The 16,629-nt window shown below is 40.9% G+C and overlaps 2 protein-coding genes across 2 annotated transcripts; one reads left to right on the top strand and one right to left on the bottom strand.

Annotated features, from left to right (window-relative positions):
• Positions 1 to 7,829: 7,829 nt before the first annotated feature.
• Positions 7,830 to 10,656, top strand: LOC104445625 (cytochrome b561 and DOMON domain-containing protein At5g47530). Its single transcript, XM_010059533.3, is given in 4 exon segments — positions 7,830 to 8,670; positions 8,673 to 8,929; positions 9,596 to 9,850; positions 10,021 to 10,656. Coding segments are annotated over 4 exon segments (1,203 nt in total). The 5' UTR covers positions 7,830 to 8,315; the 3' UTR covers positions 10,357 to 10,656.
• A 636-nt stretch (positions 10,657 to 11,292) lies between these two features.
• On the bottom strand, positions 11,293 to 15,435 carry LOC104445626 (inositol-phosphate phosphatase). Its single transcript, XM_010059534.3, has 12 exons — positions 15,248 to 15,435; positions 15,070 to 15,125; positions 14,911 to 14,961; positions 14,422 to 14,502; positions 14,197 to 14,300; positions 14,008 to 14,092; positions 13,712 to 13,766; positions 13,589 to 13,632; positions 12,160 to 12,228; positions 11,969 to 12,069; positions 11,824 to 11,880; positions 11,293 to 11,553 (listed from the first exon to the last, which is right to left on the bottom strand). Exons 1-12 carry the CDS (start codon positions 15,258 to 15,260, stop codon positions 11,457 to 11,459), a joined length of 813 nt encoding a protein of 270 aa, XP_010057836.2. The 5' UTR covers positions 15,261 to 15,435; the 3' UTR covers positions 11,293 to 11,456.
• Between the last annotated feature and the right edge of the window lie 1,194 nt (positions 15,436 to 16,629).

The following is a 16,629-nucleotide window of genomic DNA, read 5'->3' as shown; positions in this document are numbered from 1 at the left end:
CATGTGAGTTGTAGTGTTAAATTTGCTCCCCCTTAATTTAGATATCCTTTTGTATCAATTTATTTCAATTTAAATCTCCAACATCTAATTTCATCCCCGGTTTCTTTCTTTGGACCAAATCTTGAAGTCTACCATTAGGCCTGCACTGCTACACTTCAACTCCCAATGCTCAGAACCGACCAATTTGTTGGGAGTGCGTAACATAAGCCACTACATTTGCCTAGGAGATTGCTGAGAGAAAGCCCAAGTCTAAGCTCGTCAACATATCCAGTTGAACTCACATTCACTCAAACATTTAAGCTAGTGAGTTATGAGCCAATTAGAATATATTAATTGTTTAATACCACATCAATTCTCCAATGTGGGGCTCTTCTCTAACACAACTCACATGTGCACCTTAATAGAGAGGAGCTTCAAAGACTTGCAGAGTGCTAGACTTTCTAGAGCAAGCACCTAGAGCCAAAGCGAGCAAGCATATTCGAAGAGATTAGATTCTTCTAAGGCGCTCATGCTTCAATCTTTAGAACTCATAGGGATACACTTTCCACATTCATGAGTGAAATTGACAGCGATGTCCACGAAATCAACGAAGAAGTCTTGAAAATGAAGAGTGTTAGGATACATGTATAAGTGAGTTGTGCTGAATAAGTGGGGAGCTTATAGCTCATTAGCTTAAAATTTTGAGTGAATGTGGATTCAACTAGATATATTGACAAGCTTGGACTTGGGTTCCGTCTTAGTGATCTCTCTATGTGAATGAATTGGATTTTTGTTTCGTGCTCCTAACAAGTGGAGCCCAATAAATGGTATCAAAGCCCACAGTTGCGATTTCCAGGCAAGTATGTATTACGGTGTAGCAACACTGACCCATAGGAAGTTGATGCAAAATGATGCCTGAATTAAGGGCAAGCGAACCCAAAGCTGAGCTCGCACATGATGAGGAAATTGTTAGAATGTGCATGTGACTGAATTGTGTTGGAATTGATATGGTGTAGAATAGTTGATATGTTATAGTTGGCTCATAACTCATTGACTTAAGTTTTTGAGTGAATATGGGTTTAATTGGATATATTGATGGGCTCGGACTTGAGTTCCTTCTTGGCGATCTTCCCGAGGTGAAGGTATTGGGCATCTGCTATGCACTCCCAATAAATGGAGCCCAACATCAGAGAGAGAGAGAGAGAGAGAGAGAGATGACCTCTTCCTCATCCTCCCATGAATGTGTGTCCACATTGGATCTAATGGCTGCTCTGTGTCCACAACGACGTCCCACTAGGATCCCCTAACTAAAAATTGGATCTAATAGCCACCACCTGAGTTGCCGTGTCTCCATAGCAGCGTCTTGTGACCTGTGCGTATCACTCTAGCTTTAAAGGATCTCATTCCTCATCAAACGAACTTGGTATTTCAATCACATAAGTCACAGTATTCATGTCCATTAAATGCTTATTTTCCCCCCACAGAATGCTATGTCTACAATGGCTATTTTCATTTGTAAATCTATCTATTAATATCCTTATCTAGCAGGAGTCACATTCTTGCTCTCATAAGACATAAATATCCAGTTTGAGGGTTGTAGGGCGAGGGTGTAAGCGGTTCAAATTGGCATGGTTTTGCATAAAAATTCGAGCTAAATCAAATCGAGTTGTCAAATTCCCGATTCGAACGGACCCGGTTTGAATACAAAGCATCAAATAATTGATGTTAGTCATGTTCTGCAATAATTATAGGGGGGAAATATAATTTAATTTCTTTAGACATAATGAATATGCAACGATTACGATAACGCAACAAGAAACATCACATCAAAACACTCATCACCACAGTGAATTCCCTATAAAATTCTAGTGAACTTTGGCTATGGAAGTCGACTCGAATTTGTTCAAATGCCGTTCCGATTTCTTCCATCGCTTAAAGCCGGGAATTGGATCGAAATCCGACCAAAATCTGACCGACACACATTCATTCGACACGACCCGAACTTTGGCTTATAAAATGCGATTCAACTCAAAAATTCAACTCGGTTTCTTGAGTTCTTCAGTTTTTTTCTAAACTCTATATCGGTCAATTCCAAGAGGGTTCAAGAAACTTCTCCGGAGAGCTGGGTTGCTGTATATAGAACATGTCTGCACCTTCTTCAATGTTCTAAAAGCTTGTTCTTCTTTTAGAGAGAGAGAGAGAGTCCCTGGCGAATGACGTTTGCCAAGTTCTGTTGATTTATGCGTGTAACTTTCTGGGTGCGGACGATACTAAGAATCAACGAAGAGAAAACACGCCACCTCCTTCTCTCTTCTGCATTTCTAGGGTTTCTACATTCAAATACGCTGCAAATCTTGCACAGAACTACGACAAGCCCTTGAAAAAAAGTACGATGATGATGTCCATTTCTTGACCTATTTAAGGTGCGTACACAATATTTAATTGCCCTTTTCCAAACCACGATAATTGAATGTTCTCAGGCAGAAAAAGTGGTCACCCTCTTTTCTTGAAATAACAAATAAAAATGTCATTGCTGATAGCGATCTATATCATATGGCTAGGGCTTGGCATTTCACTATACAGGCATGGATCGAAACCCTAGATTGATCGATCTCTCTCGGCAGGCTACTTGGTGCTACATTTAATGGGCTACTATATACATGTATATCTTGGTTGGTCCGTATAGATAGAGTTAGTCCTCTACTTTTTCCTAATGCCATGCCAAACCTCAGGCATGCGCAAGCGCGTGCATCACGATAGTTTTTCCTAATGTCAATATACGTATATCATAGATATGTGAAAATTAAGAGAGATAATTGCTAGCCATTCCAAAAGTTGGAACCGTCGGATGAAGGCACAGTTCCAAGATTTAAATGCTTTCACACTCTCCCTTCACTCGTATGCTTGATTTAGGCGTAAGATGTAGGGGTGTGCAAAACAGACTGCTTGAATCAGGAATCACTCGGACTAAACCGAACTGGCCGATTTGGTCTGGTTTCCAAGAGTGTCGGTCCAATTCCCGGTTCCTAAAAGTGGAATTGATGTTTGAGCGGTCTAGTTCTCAGCTCGAAGGGGAAATTGGACTGGACTAACTAAATATACTTTTTTATTTGATTATTTCTTCAAAAAAAATAGTAAAATGTGAATTAAATACCATATTGGTTCGGTTTCAAGTAGTGGGAAAAGAATTAATGGGAAAAAGTAGTGAGAAAAAGTAAGTAATCGGTTTCTGGTCCTAGGACCAATCAATCCGATCCTCGGCTTCGCTTTTGGGAATCGGTCTAGGACCGATTCCCGGTTCCATCTAATTAGATCAAATGGGGAATTGATCACCTCTGTGAAAATGCATTGTACTGGAGCCAAATAAAGGCCTGGGAAGATTCGAACTCGACACGAGAAGCAATAAGCCAAGAAACAATTGAGGAGGAGCAAGAGATGAAGGATAACATGTGGCAGCTAAAAAGTTGGCGGAATGCACCTGTATTATGACGTCACGTTTGCATATTTTTAATCTACGTGGGCTTATAATAAGCACAAGATGATCTTGTAATGCGGAGGGCGGTCTTCCATATAATTGCCAGATTCCCCAACCAAATAGCTACAATTGTGACAGCATTGAGGCATGTCGGGAGGATCAACCAGACAATTAAAAGATTAAAGAAGAAATAATATGGCTAGGGCTGGACATATCGCTATATAGGCATGGAGCAAAACCCTAGATTGATCGATCACTGTCGGCCGGCTACTTGGTGCTACAGTTGATGGGCTACTAGATATATGTATATCTTGGTTAGTCTACATAAATAGAGTTGGTCCTCTACTTTTTTTTCCCATTTTCCCCGATGCTGAGCTAGGCCTTAGGCATGTGCGAGCGTGCGTTTATCACAACAATTTTCCTAACGTCGATATACATATTTTAAAGATCTATGAAAATTAAGAAGGGTGACTGTCGGCCGTTTCAAAAATTTAAACTGTAAGATGAATGCACGGTTTTAATATTGAAATACTTTAACGCTCCCCTTCATGTGTATATTTAACTTAGGCCTAAGAATAAGGCATGGAAATGTATTGCATTGGCAAACAAACAGAGGCTTAGAAAAATTTGAACCTAATACGAAAAGCAATGTGGTGAGGAATGATTGGGGATTAGAAAAGAGGAATGGACCTGTATTATGACGTCACGTTTACATCTATTTTTAATCTCCATGTGGGGCTTATAATAAGCACTAGATGATCTTCTATTGCGGAGAGCTGTCTTCTATATAATTGCCCAGATGCGCCAAGCAAATAGCTACAATTGTGACAGCGTAGAGAGGGCATGCCGGGAAGATCAACAGCGCAATTAAAAGATTAAAAATAAATAATTTTAGATTTTACTATGCAAAAAGTTTATTTTAATTTTTTAAAAATTATTACTTTTTGTCGTTTGGCACATCGCCTTCGCACTCGTCTGGGATCCTGCGGTGTTGGCGTCTTGGATGGGATCACGTGTCTCATGATGACGTGCTAAATATAAAAAGAAAATATGATAATCCCTTGATTAAATATTAAAACTTAATGTTAATCGCACATTACTATAATTATCGTCATGGGGCAAACCCTAGATTGAAAGATCTCTCTCGGCAGGCTACTTGGTGCTACATTTAATGGGCTATTATATACCTATGTTAGAGATTTGTGAAATTCTATAGGATGTTGCCAATTTTTTTAAAAGTTTGAATCGTCCGACAAATCTATGGTGTTAATATTTAAATGTTTAAATATTCTCCCTTCACTTGTAATTAAATAGAACCTCGGGAGGATTTGAACTCGATAGGATAAACAATGTGCTGAGAAATAATTGAGAAGGAGTAAGAGATCGGAGGATGACACGCGGGAGTTAAAAAGTTAGCGATTGCACCGGAATTATGACGTCGTGTTTGCAATTTTTTCTAATCTTCATGTGGGGCATAAAATAAGCACAAGATGATCTTGTATTACGGAGGGCTGTCTTCCATATAATTGCCCAAATGTGCCAAGCAAAATGTTACGATTGTGACTGCATAGAGGCATGTCGGGAGGATCAACCGCGCAATTAAAAATTAAAAAGAAATAATTTTAGTTTTTATAATATGCAAAACTTTTATTTTAATATTTAAAATTTTTATTTTTTCGTCGTTTGGCACATCGCCGTCATGGTGTGTACACTCGTCTGAGATCCTGCGGTTATAGTCGTCTTGGATGAGGTCACGTGTCTCGTGATGACGTGCTAAACAGGAAAAAAAAATATGATAGTCACTTGATCAAATATTAAATTAATGTTAATCGCACATTATTATAATCTTCGTCATTGAACATTTCCCCAAAAAAAAGTTTATGTTTTTAACTCTTTTTTGGGGGCACGTAGGAAGCTTCTCAAAACGCGTCGTCTCCCTTGACACGTGGCGCGAGGGCACCGGCGAAAACGACAAGGCGTAGCAGGTGAGGCTTTGCTGCGACTGGTGCGTGTTTTTAGGACCTATTCTTTTAATTTCTATTTACACGTTATATTTTGACTTCGAGACTTTGGTTTTTTTTTTTTTCTCGGTTCAACCCAATTGGGGCATGTGCGTCGATCCCGATCCAACTTGAGAATCGGACGGAACTGGCTAATTTTGAGTGAATCCCATCGGTCCCTAATCCTTAGATAGAAATCATTCCAATTGAATTCGTCAATTCTATATATCTTTGAATTTTTATAGTATAAATCATTAATTTTTTTTTTGAAGAAAAAGTATTTATAGCAGAAGTTATAAAAAAAATAAAACACTATTGGTTTTAGGTAACTTCGATTAGATCTTATTTCAAAATAGTCAAAGTCGGCTTTCAATTTCATAGGATAAGAATAATTCCTATCCAATTTGGTTCTCGATTCCAAAATGAGTTAATACCCACCCTAAAATTCATTACTCCTGAAATCGACCACCTCAAATTCGATTATCCGTGATTGAGCCAACTTGGACCGTGTCGCACCAAATTGCTAGAATTTCGGTTTCCTTAAACACAATTTTTCTAAGGTTGTAATAATCATCGACTAAACTTTGGCTTAAAATTTCACGAGTTTCGAAATTGCAGAACGTGCCACGTGGCACGTTGACCGGGGCGCCTGGTGGGGATTTGGTTTGACCAAGTGGAGGGTCCTCGATGAAGTGGGCCAACCGCGTACCTAATACTCCCCCCTTCCTTTACACCGTCCCCGCTGAGATTGGGTCGTGCCAGGAAAAAAACGGCACCGTTCTGGTGTTTGGTCATCCCCCACTCGACTTTGACTTGGCCGATCACCTATGCATTAGCCAATTTCTAGGGAACAATATTTAAATACTTCATTCTGTCACATTAAACAATTGCATCATATAACACCCCCCAAAAAGCCAAGGTAATATGTTTTTTTTTTTTTTTTAAGAGAGTCGTGCCTCATAGGATAGTCGGTATCGATTGAAAATTACCGGCCAAAATTGTTAAGAAGAGACACGTTAATAAATCGTCAAAATGTTTTATATTAAATTTTTGAGATTAAATTAGTATTCATTCGATAAGTTTAAGATTTTTCTTGGTGATTATGTCGTTAATTCCGTGATTGTCACGAAGAAGTTCTTCTTACGCTAGACATCCAAATTTTCCTCTTTGTTGAAAAATTAACGATGAGATCACGATTCACCGAATGCCTAAGGCGATATTTGTGTCCACACTTTCCTTCATGTCATCATTTGACCATTTATTTTTTTTCATATACATGGGCGAATTATTCAAACGTATTTCAAATCGAAGATTAGACCATGTGCGCATGACGTGTGTGAAATATTTGACTTCGTATTGGGTCACTTTGTTCAACGTGCCTTGCCAGGTCCGTGGCTTCAGTTCGTACACGCTTGTAGTACAAGCTCTGGAGACGGAACCCTAGGGTTTTTTTGTTTACCTATTACATAGGACATCTCCAAAAGGGCCTTGATTTTTTGGAATCCTAGGAATATTAGAGAAATTTAAGGTGATGCGATGATTTATCGAAGCGTTTGTCGAATTGATTACTTTATGGGTTTTGCTGGATCTCAAAATGTTGGATTTGAATCAATATTGGAAATCGTTGGCAAATCTAGTTGGCCTCAGGTTGTAACTCTGACAAAAATAGGGGAATTGTGGAGTATAGGCGGAGACAGCTCTAAACAATTTTTTTTTTTTTTTGGGTATTTACAACATGTTATAACAAGAGAAAATCATTATTCTAGAAATGAATTTCCAGTGAGAGAAAAGGAGGCAAAGAGAATGCCACGAAAAAGTTGCCCTCATAAGGTAATTCGGAATAAAAACCATTTTACCGTTAAAATCGAGAGTGCATGACTCGAAGAAATTCATCGATTTGATGTTTGTTGTCGATTGTTTTGTATCTATAATTGTTTATTTTGGAAAGGTCGGAACCCAGTTCAATTCTAGACCGGTTTCTGGGTCAATCAGTTCGGTTCTCAATTCCAATAACCATGAACTAACTTTACGAAGGTAAATTTCTAGTAGGTTTATCTTGAAAACCGATCGATTCCAACCTAAAAGGAAAGAAACATTTATTGGGCAACTGCATACACGAACAAATGTTAGAATCCAATTCGGTCAGATTAATTTCCCATTTCTATTGGTTATCAACCCAAATCGAAATCTACCCTAGCAGGACATTATCTGGCTTTCCACGATGACTTCCTTTAGATCCTCCACAATCTCGAGTGCATCATCTTCCACTCCAAAGAAAATCTTTTCATTTTTTCAGGACATTCTCTGGTACTTCATGCCCTCTCTTTTCCTCTCTCTCTCTCTCTCTCTCTCTCTCTCTCTCTAGGCGTCCTACGTTGTTGTTTCTTGCTCGTTTCCTCCGGTCGTTCTTGCACGACCGTGTCACTGGAGTTTGCCGTGCGCGTAGGTGAAGGTTCGGGGCAGGAGAGGGGGGGGCACGGTGTGAACAGGAGGAAGAAGACTGAAGAGGACATTAGGCGGTGGTTGTGGAGAGAGAGAAGTTCCAAAAGAGATTTTTCAACGAAGTCTTCCGAATAAGAACAACGCCCTCCCCTCCCCCCTAGAGAAAATCCTTATAAAAATTTCCACAGAGCGAGAGATAAAGTTGCTGTGCGACAGGGAAGAAGAGCCTAACAACTCCCCTCCCCCTTCCCCTGTCAAGTTGGAAACATTCATCAAGCAGCCCACCCAACGACCTAACCCCACCTTCCCTCCTTTATAATAACCCCTCCCTCCTCCCATCTCTCCTAGCTTCTCATTGCACTGCACTTGCTCCATCAGGAAAACCAGCACAGCAAACCAGCCCTCCTGAACCTGCTGCCATGGATAGTTTCCTCAAGAAGCTCCTGCTTTGTGCTGCCCTGCTCGTGTTGTCCATGGTGGCGCCGTCCTCGGCGCAGACTTGCTCCAGCTACACCTTCTCCAACAACAAGTTGTTCAGCTCCTGCACCGATCTGCCTTACCTCAGCTCGTTCCTGCACTGGACTTACGACTCGGCGACGGGCACGGCCCAGATAGCCTACCGGCACGCGTCGGTGGACACGTCCAAGTGGGTGGCCTGGGCCATCAACCCGACCGGGTCCGGCATGGTCGGGGCGCAGTCGCTCGTGGCGTACCAGCAGTCCAACGGGACCATGCTGGCCTACACGTCGCCGATCGCCGGGTACCAGACCAGCTGCAGGAGGGGAGTCTGAGCTTCAACGTGTCGGATCTCTCCGCGACGTCCACGGGCAGCGAGATCATCATCTTCGCCACCATAGTCCCCCCGAACAACGGCGCGGTGAACCAGGTTTGGCAGGACGGCCCGCTCTCCGGCGGGTCCCCGAGCGTGCACGCCACCACCGGCGCTAACGTTCAGTCCATGGGGACGCTGAATCTCGCCTCCGGTCAGGCAGGGTCATCTGGGGGTAGCAACTCGAAGATAAGAAAGAGGAATGTAAGTGAAAGTCTTTTCTTTCTTCCTTTCCTGTCTTGTTTTTCATGTTGGTTTCGTGTTATTCGAGTTCGCACATGCTTTTTCGGTAGGCGTCGATCATCTATCCGATTTTGGATTGAAAAAGAGTATATATGTCCATTGATTTTTCCATGATGCTGCGATCGATCAGCTGTGCTTGAGCTCTGGTTCTTTCCCCTTCAAGTATACTCTTTTGGCCACGTGGGTACCTTTCAGACGTGCCCTGTTTTTAATATTACAAAGGGGAAAAGAACAGGCGTAAAGGAAGAGGAAGCAGAAGAAGCAGGTCCCTTGCAGATAAAGTTTGTCCTGTTCTTTCATGCGAAGAATTCCTTCTTTTTGAGCAGAAACTTTAGTTGGTAACCCAGAATCTTCTGAATCACGACAGCTTGAAAATCTAGCATACAAATTTTGACTAAAGTTGCACACTTTACACATTCTAGACATGTCTATTGATCAGAAGATAGGAAGATTTCATGTGATATTCCAAATCTTCCTGAAAGGCAGCCTGACAGAGAACTTCCTAACTCGAATCGCTCTTACAATAGTAGCTGAAGTGATGTAGCATTTGCGACTTTATTCGTTCTGTTGTTACTTATCGAGAAGCGCTTCTTTGGTCCTAACCATCATGAACATGGAAAATCTCAGACGCATGGAGTGCTAAATGCTGTGAGCTGGGGGATTCTGTTGCCGATTGGCGCCATCATAGCCAGATACTTGAAGGTGTCCAAAGCTGCGGACCCGGCATGGTTTTACCTCCACATCGCGTGCCAAACCTCAGCCTACATCGTCGGCGTCGCCGGATGGGCAACTGGTATCAAGCTCGGCAGCGACTCGCCCGGCATAACTTACTCTGCCCACAGGACAATTGGCATTGTTCTGTTCTGCCTCGGCACAGTTCAGGTATCAATTGAATCGTTAATTCGTGCAGTCAGTCATATCCCGTGTCCTCTTGCGTTGGTTTACATACAGTTTTTCCAGCAGAACAGGGGAAAATTGGTTTGATCTTTGTGTGGGAAAAACTGATGGCATATAAAAATCAGGCAATGATAATGGCTTTCTACTTTTTTCAGGTGTTTGCTTTGCTTCTAAGGCCCAAGAAGGACCACAAATTCAGATTCTACTGGAACGTCTACCATCACTCCATAGGCTACGCGGTGATCATCCTCAGCATCATCAACATATTCAAGGGGTTTGACATCTTGAATCCCGATAAGAAGTGGAAGCACGCATACATCGGGGTGATCGCGGCCTTGGGCTGCGTTGCGGTGGCTCTGGAGGGATTCACATGGTACGTGGTCTTGAAGCGGAGGAGGTCGCAGGGCGGGTCGAAGGTGCCTCACGGCATGAACGGATCCAATGGCTACAATCACAATGGATACGGTGCGAGGCCACACCAGGAGGCGTAGAGAATGATTTATCAGATGGTGGCTGCGGGTCCTTTTGCCCCTCCTTTTCATGTTTATTTTTCCTCCTCTTTCCTGGCTTGGGTCTTAGAGTTCACAGTGATGCATACTATGTAAATTTTTATACACGAGTTCATTCAGCTACATGTTATGCTTGTTGCGAGGGAGTTCTAGGATATAGCAGTAATTCTTTCATAGCTTTTCTCTGTCTCCTCTGGATTTTTGGCGTTCCCCCAGGTTTCTTGGGACCCTGTACTTTCCTGTGTTATTACTGAATCCCTCCATGCCTTCTTTGCTTTCTAATTCACATCTTCACCATTGTCACTTTCGCGACCCATTAGGCTCGAGCTCGATTATGTAAAGTAGCGCAATGTGATCAAACTCGACACCGAAAAGTTCGGTTTTAGCTCTAGTTAAGCTCAAACGCAAGCTCCAGACAGAACTCATGTCTGAACAGCTACAACAATTCTCTAGTTTCCCATTCAAACAGCATAAGTCCTGGTGAAAGCTAATAAAACAGAGAGGCATATGCCAAGAGAAAACTAAAAGGGGAGTGGATCGGCGATTTCTGTGATATACCGGAACAACATATGCTTATCTCAACAAGCGTAATCTCACGTCACCCATTCGTCAAATCTTTAATCTATTATTTCCCGAATGCTATATTGTAATGTAATGCTTAAGTTTGAATCTTCGACCTACCATTTTCCAAATGCTATATTGTATTGTAATTCTTAAGTTAGGGAGAATATGAGGTCGGGAGGAATTCTCAGGTGAACATATCCTAAATCGCGACCCGATCCGTTTAGTGGCCCCATTACTTGCAAATGGAGGCAATGAATGTGGGAACCATGTGAGCTTAACACATTCAGAGAAGGATTTCAAAAACTGAACAAAATGTCAAGGTTCACAAGTCAAGTGGACTAATCATGCAAACAATGAACAATTAAAAAAAAACTGGATTTCCTTAGCCCCTTGTGAAGTATTTTATTACAATAGAGTTTGAAATTGTTCAGAAGAACAAGTAAACTAAAGTTTATTCATGTCATAATACTAAATAATTGAGCTCCTTTTAAATTTCGCTCAACTGGGTCGGTCCCATCTCATGCTGTTTGTTCCAAAACCTCCACGAATGCATCCTTGACAAAACGGTTTGAAGCCGCAACCCGCTGAGATGTGATGTCGAAATCCTCACCAGATCTGATGCAAAAACAATCACCACCAATATCTCAACGTAAGCGAAATCTCTCTCTCTAAACCTGTGAAGGTTTAAGATTTTGACATTGCAAATCATAGATTATATGTAGTGGCCCACAAATCATGTGGTCATAAAAAGCACCCGTTGATTGAGCCCAAAGAGTGAGTTAACCTCCTAGGATCTAAATTTGCAGCCACAAGTTATGATTGTTGCACGCAGTCTCTTTCTTAGAACTCAAACTTAAACATCTAAGTGGGATTATGCCTACTTACGGATCATAAACAAGACCTCCAGCTTCTTTCACTATCACAGCTCCACCTGCCACATCCCTGGGAAGAAGAGCAGGACGCGTTTACTCGTATTCTCCTTAGTAGTGGAGTATTACTTCTACATTAATGCTAAACCATAAAACCATACCAGGGACCTCCGAAGCCGGTTTCATAGAATAATTCAAGCCGTCCACAAGCAACTCCACAGAGGTTCAATGCACAGGATCCACTCATGCGAACTGACCTCACCTGACCATATATCAAGAAAGAAAAGCTGACATCAGATGGTGGAAAAAACAGAACTCAACATGAACATATGCATGCCGACATCGGATTTACTTTGAAAAGTAGACTTTTGATTCTCTCAGTAGACGCATCCAACGTTGGCTTATCCCGCTTGGTACCAGCCTGCAGTTTCAGTAGGGCAAAATAGTCAATTAGCCATTTATTTTGCTGCTTCACTCTTCTAGCTAACCAAATCTGCAATTTCTGAAGTAAATCTAGCGTCCAGTGTTTTAGGCGAATGGTACTTCTGGAAAATTTATTCAATGAACAGCATAAAGGCTCTTTGCACAGTTTAAAATAAAGCTCCTCGATAGCAATTCTGGGTGGATCAACTATTTCCAAAGTAGGCGGACAAAATTTAAACTGAGTTCACAGGATGCTGTTCAATCATGAGATATGAGGTTTGGCAGGTAGGAATGGGATAGTAGTGATGTTCATAGCCTGATAAGATTATCCCTCAATTGGGATGCGCACACACACCAATGCAAGTTTGCAGACACATAGCTTTCCTTATGAAATGGAATCTGCTCCTTTCTTTGAGAGTGACATTCTACCCTTTTATATATGTTGAACTCTTTCAAGGACAATCTATAGCAAGCAACTCCACAATTTGACAAGATTATGTAAGATGATATTAAACATGATATAATGTAAAATGTGTTTAGTTAGCTCTGGAATTTACCATGCTAAAATAACTGAGAGTTTAAACTGACAAAGTAGATCATTTAACTCGGATGTGAAAGTGCGAAAGCTCCTCAATCGAAGAATGTAACATGCAGTTAGTCTAATTTTTAACTCATACAGTGGCAAAATCAAGTTCTTCAAATTTGAAGCAACCGAAGATATTCGCATTTGAGGAAGGATGCCTTTCATGACATCCGTGTTCAGTTTTGAATTATGAGCAAAAGTTAAGTTACTGTATAAGTAAATTCCTCCTGTCCAATCACTGTCAAAGATTAAAAAGGTCTTTGCAGTATCTTTACTCGGGGATGATCGTACCGTGACTCAAAAAAAAAAAAAAAAAAACACGTTACTCTCATGTGGACAAGTAAAATTGTTTACTCCTCTGGGATTATGTCAAGGACTTGGTAAGATCAGAGCTGGTGGAATACGAAATCATGGTAGAGTGACAAAGGCAAAATAGGACAAATGTTCATCATGACCTATCCAGACCACAGTAAATATCTGAAGTCCAAGTTTACCACATCACTTTTGGCAGAGTGAAACAAGGAAGCAAGCCAAATTTGATATATATCCAACTTGGATATAATATTAAAATTTGACAAACCAATAGTTCCTTCAATCATTGTTTATTCTTTCAAATTCAAATATAGGAGTACTTATTTATCATTAGAGTGAAACTGTATTATCCTCATCAATGCAGTGAACTAGGAGAAAATAGATCAAAGTTAAAATAACAGTCAGGTTAAAAGGTAGGATTTCACATCCAGCAAACTATCAATTCTATAAAAAATTTACATACCTCGGTGGCAAGTAGGCATTTCACAAGTTCTGATTGAGATGACACTGGCAAGTAAAAGATGATTTTAGGTCCTTCTCAGGGATCAAGGAATTTCCAACAGAGATTTGATAGAAGTGAAATCACCTTTGATAGGTTTTCCATTCAGATAAGCACCTTTCCCTTGAACACCAGTGAAAAGCTACAACTCGGAAGCCAGAGTAGTACATTTATTAAGCACCAATACGCATCCAAAGAAGAGCAGAAGTAGTTCAGCAGACACCAAAAGAAGGTCACAGAATTCCAAACCAATGATTTCTACTGATTTGCCGCAATGAATCGACGGCATTATATTGCATGTGACCCTTCATGACATTAATACGTACCATCTTTTTAAATGTATCTGCATTATATTCAGATATGTAGGGCATGAGAATGCTCACCTCCTCCATAATTGGATTATATACAACACCAACTGTAGGAACCTTTCCAATCGTAAGCCCAATAGATATGCAAACGAAGGGGAATCTACAAGTATCACAGTTACAAGATATGTCATTCCAAGAGATCACGAGGATGAATGAATCAAGCAAGAAACAAGAAATGAGAATATCTGGGAGATCGATCTTCACCCATGAACAAAGTTGGTTGTTCCGTCAAGAGGATCCACTATCCATGTAGGTTCATCAGTCAGCTCTGAGGTCCCACAAGCAGCAGTAGTTTCTTCACCGATAAACTGTAAGCGACATTAACAGAATGAAGTCAAGAAATTAATCTGACTCTGGGCTGACGAGAAGCCCTTTATGTGGTATTCCACAGATCAATACGATAGCAAAGAAAATGAGGTGAGCATCGACCTTGTGTGCGGGATAAAGCTGCTTGAGATGGTTAAATATGAGATCTTCACATGCCTTGTCAGTTTCAGTGACTAAATCCACCTGTGAATCAAACCAGATGAGTAAATTAGCCACAAGATAAAGAAGCTACATGACTTCTCTTCGTTCACGACTAACGTTCATATCCTTCCCGCTTTAGTTGGCAGGCTCCCATCTGACCACAGCAAGATTAAATGTACATTGCAAAAGAAGAAACTTTTCACTAGTGTAGAAAAACTAAAGTCCACGACTTCCTCTTCCTTCTAATCATCAGCCTACGATTATAAAAAAACATTATTGGGCCACAGCAGTCTCTGCAACTGCACGCTTTCGCGGCGTACCGTCACGTCAACACGAAATTCAACAATGTCGCCGTCATGCTTAGCTACAAACGATCACCCATTTCTGCAGTTCACTCAACAACTGGAATTGAGGCAATCACAGGGCAAGAAACAGAGAGAGAGAGAGAACCTGGCCTTTGTGCTCGACATGCTTGGTCTGGTAGAATCCTTTGCGAATAACCTACAAAAGCCACAAAGTTCAACCTATTGCCAACTCCAGCAGCGCGATCAAACGAACATCCCAACACGAGAAAAAGAAGAGGCATTTCGAAATCGGGCAGCGACCCACCTCTCCGGCTTTCTGCGCGGCCTCAACGGCAGCCGCCAAGTAGTCCAACAGCAAATCTGGGAATTCCAAGATACATCAAGAAGAACCCAACAACATCAGGACGTCGAGACTCAAGAAACCGCGACGGAGATTCAAGAAACGGAACGAGGGAGCGACCAAGATCCCACGCGGGCCTTACCGTTTGCGGCCATCTCCTCCTACCCAGTGGCGCGAAGAGAGCGAGCGTGCTAGAGAGAGAGGAGAAAGAGAGGTTAGAGAGAGATGGGATGGAACGACAATGGCGAGGAGAGCACGGGAGTGGAAGGGAGCTGTTTCACGCAGCGCGTGATGAACAGAGAAGGAAGAAGATGACAGAATCAAGCCCCAGGATATTCGTGCCCCCTACATTTAGTTCATAAAATTAAGAAAAAATTATTTATATTGGTTTATTAAAAATTATAAGTATAAGATATTTATAAAAATTATAAATTTTTGTAATGTTATTAAAAATTTGAACCGTCTTATGTGAGTTTTATTTGTTTGCTTAAATGCATTATTCTAAAATGTGACAGCCATTTTTATAATATTATTTTGAAAACTCATTAGTGGTCAATGACAAACAAGAAAGAATGAATTGACAAGATTGGATTTTCATAAAATCGTTTTGAAAGCTAGTTAGTGACGACAACCTCGTTTTTTGATTAAGATATTGTGATTCGCAAGGTTGGATTATGTAATATGAATCTATCATTCGTTTTAGCTAAGCAGTGACGACAACCTCGTTTCTTGATTAAGATATTATGATTCGCAAGGTTGTATTATGTAATGTAAATCTATCATTTTAGCTAGTTAGTAACGATACCCTCATTTTTCGATTAAGATATTGTGATTCACAATGTTGAATTATGTAATGTGAATCTATCGTTTTAGCTAATCAGTGATGACAACCTCATTTTTCGATTAAGATGGTTTATTGAATTTTGAATTTTTTTTCTTTTGGCCGATCACAACAATATAAGGACTTGAGTGTAATTGGTCAATTTATTTCGCTTGGTGTTGGATGCAAAGCACGTCCTATATGAGTTTTACTTGCTTGTTTAGATGTGTCGCTTTAAATATGTGACAATATTTTTACAAAACCATTCTAAAAACTCATCTTCAATGCTTGATGACAAGAAAGATATTGTGATTCACAAGATTGAATTATGTAAGGCGAACCTCATCATTTTAGCTAGTGAGTGACGACAGCCTCGTTTTTAATTTTTGATTAAGATGGTTCATTGAATTTCGACATTTTCTTTTGACCGACCATAAAAATATAAAGACTCATGTGTCATTGGTCAATTCGTGCCGCTTAGTGTTGGATTCAAAGCACCTTACATTGTCGTGAATCACTGTGTCTCATTACATCCCCCATCTTATGCCCATTCAGCAAATTGCTAATCAATTCAGACGTGAAAACTCCCGGTCGAGTCCAGATTCTGACCGTCCAGTCGGCTCGGAGGTCGCTTAGAGCAAGAATTAATAAATCGATGCGAAAATGAAGGAAAGAAAAGGAATCGGGAGAGCATGCATGTGACT

The sequence above is a fragment of the Eucalyptus grandis genome, chromosome 5 (assembly GCF_016545825.1).
Source record: "Eucalyptus grandis isolate ANBG69807.140 chromosome 5, ASM1654582v1, whole genome shotgun sequence".
Taxonomy (NCBI): domain Eukaryota; kingdom Viridiplantae; phylum Streptophyta; class Magnoliopsida; order Myrtales; family Myrtaceae; genus Eucalyptus; species Eucalyptus grandis.
Note: the sequence above shows the minus strand (reverse complement) of the source record. Positions and strands in the feature narration are given on the sequence as shown.

What these genes read in the sequence shown, in the direction of transcription:
- LOC104445626 (XM_010059534.3), bottom strand. An exon ending in AATGCCTACTTGCCACCGAG is followed by an intron (nt 12,229 to 13,588) that starts GTATGTAAATTT and finishes CTGAAACTGCAG; the next exon opens with GCTGGTACCAAGCGGGATAA. An exon ending in ACCGGCTTCGGAGGTCCCTG is followed by an intron (nt 11,881 to 11,968) that starts GTATGGTTTTAT and finishes TCTTCTTCCCAG; the next exon opens with GGATGTGGCAGGTGGAGCTG.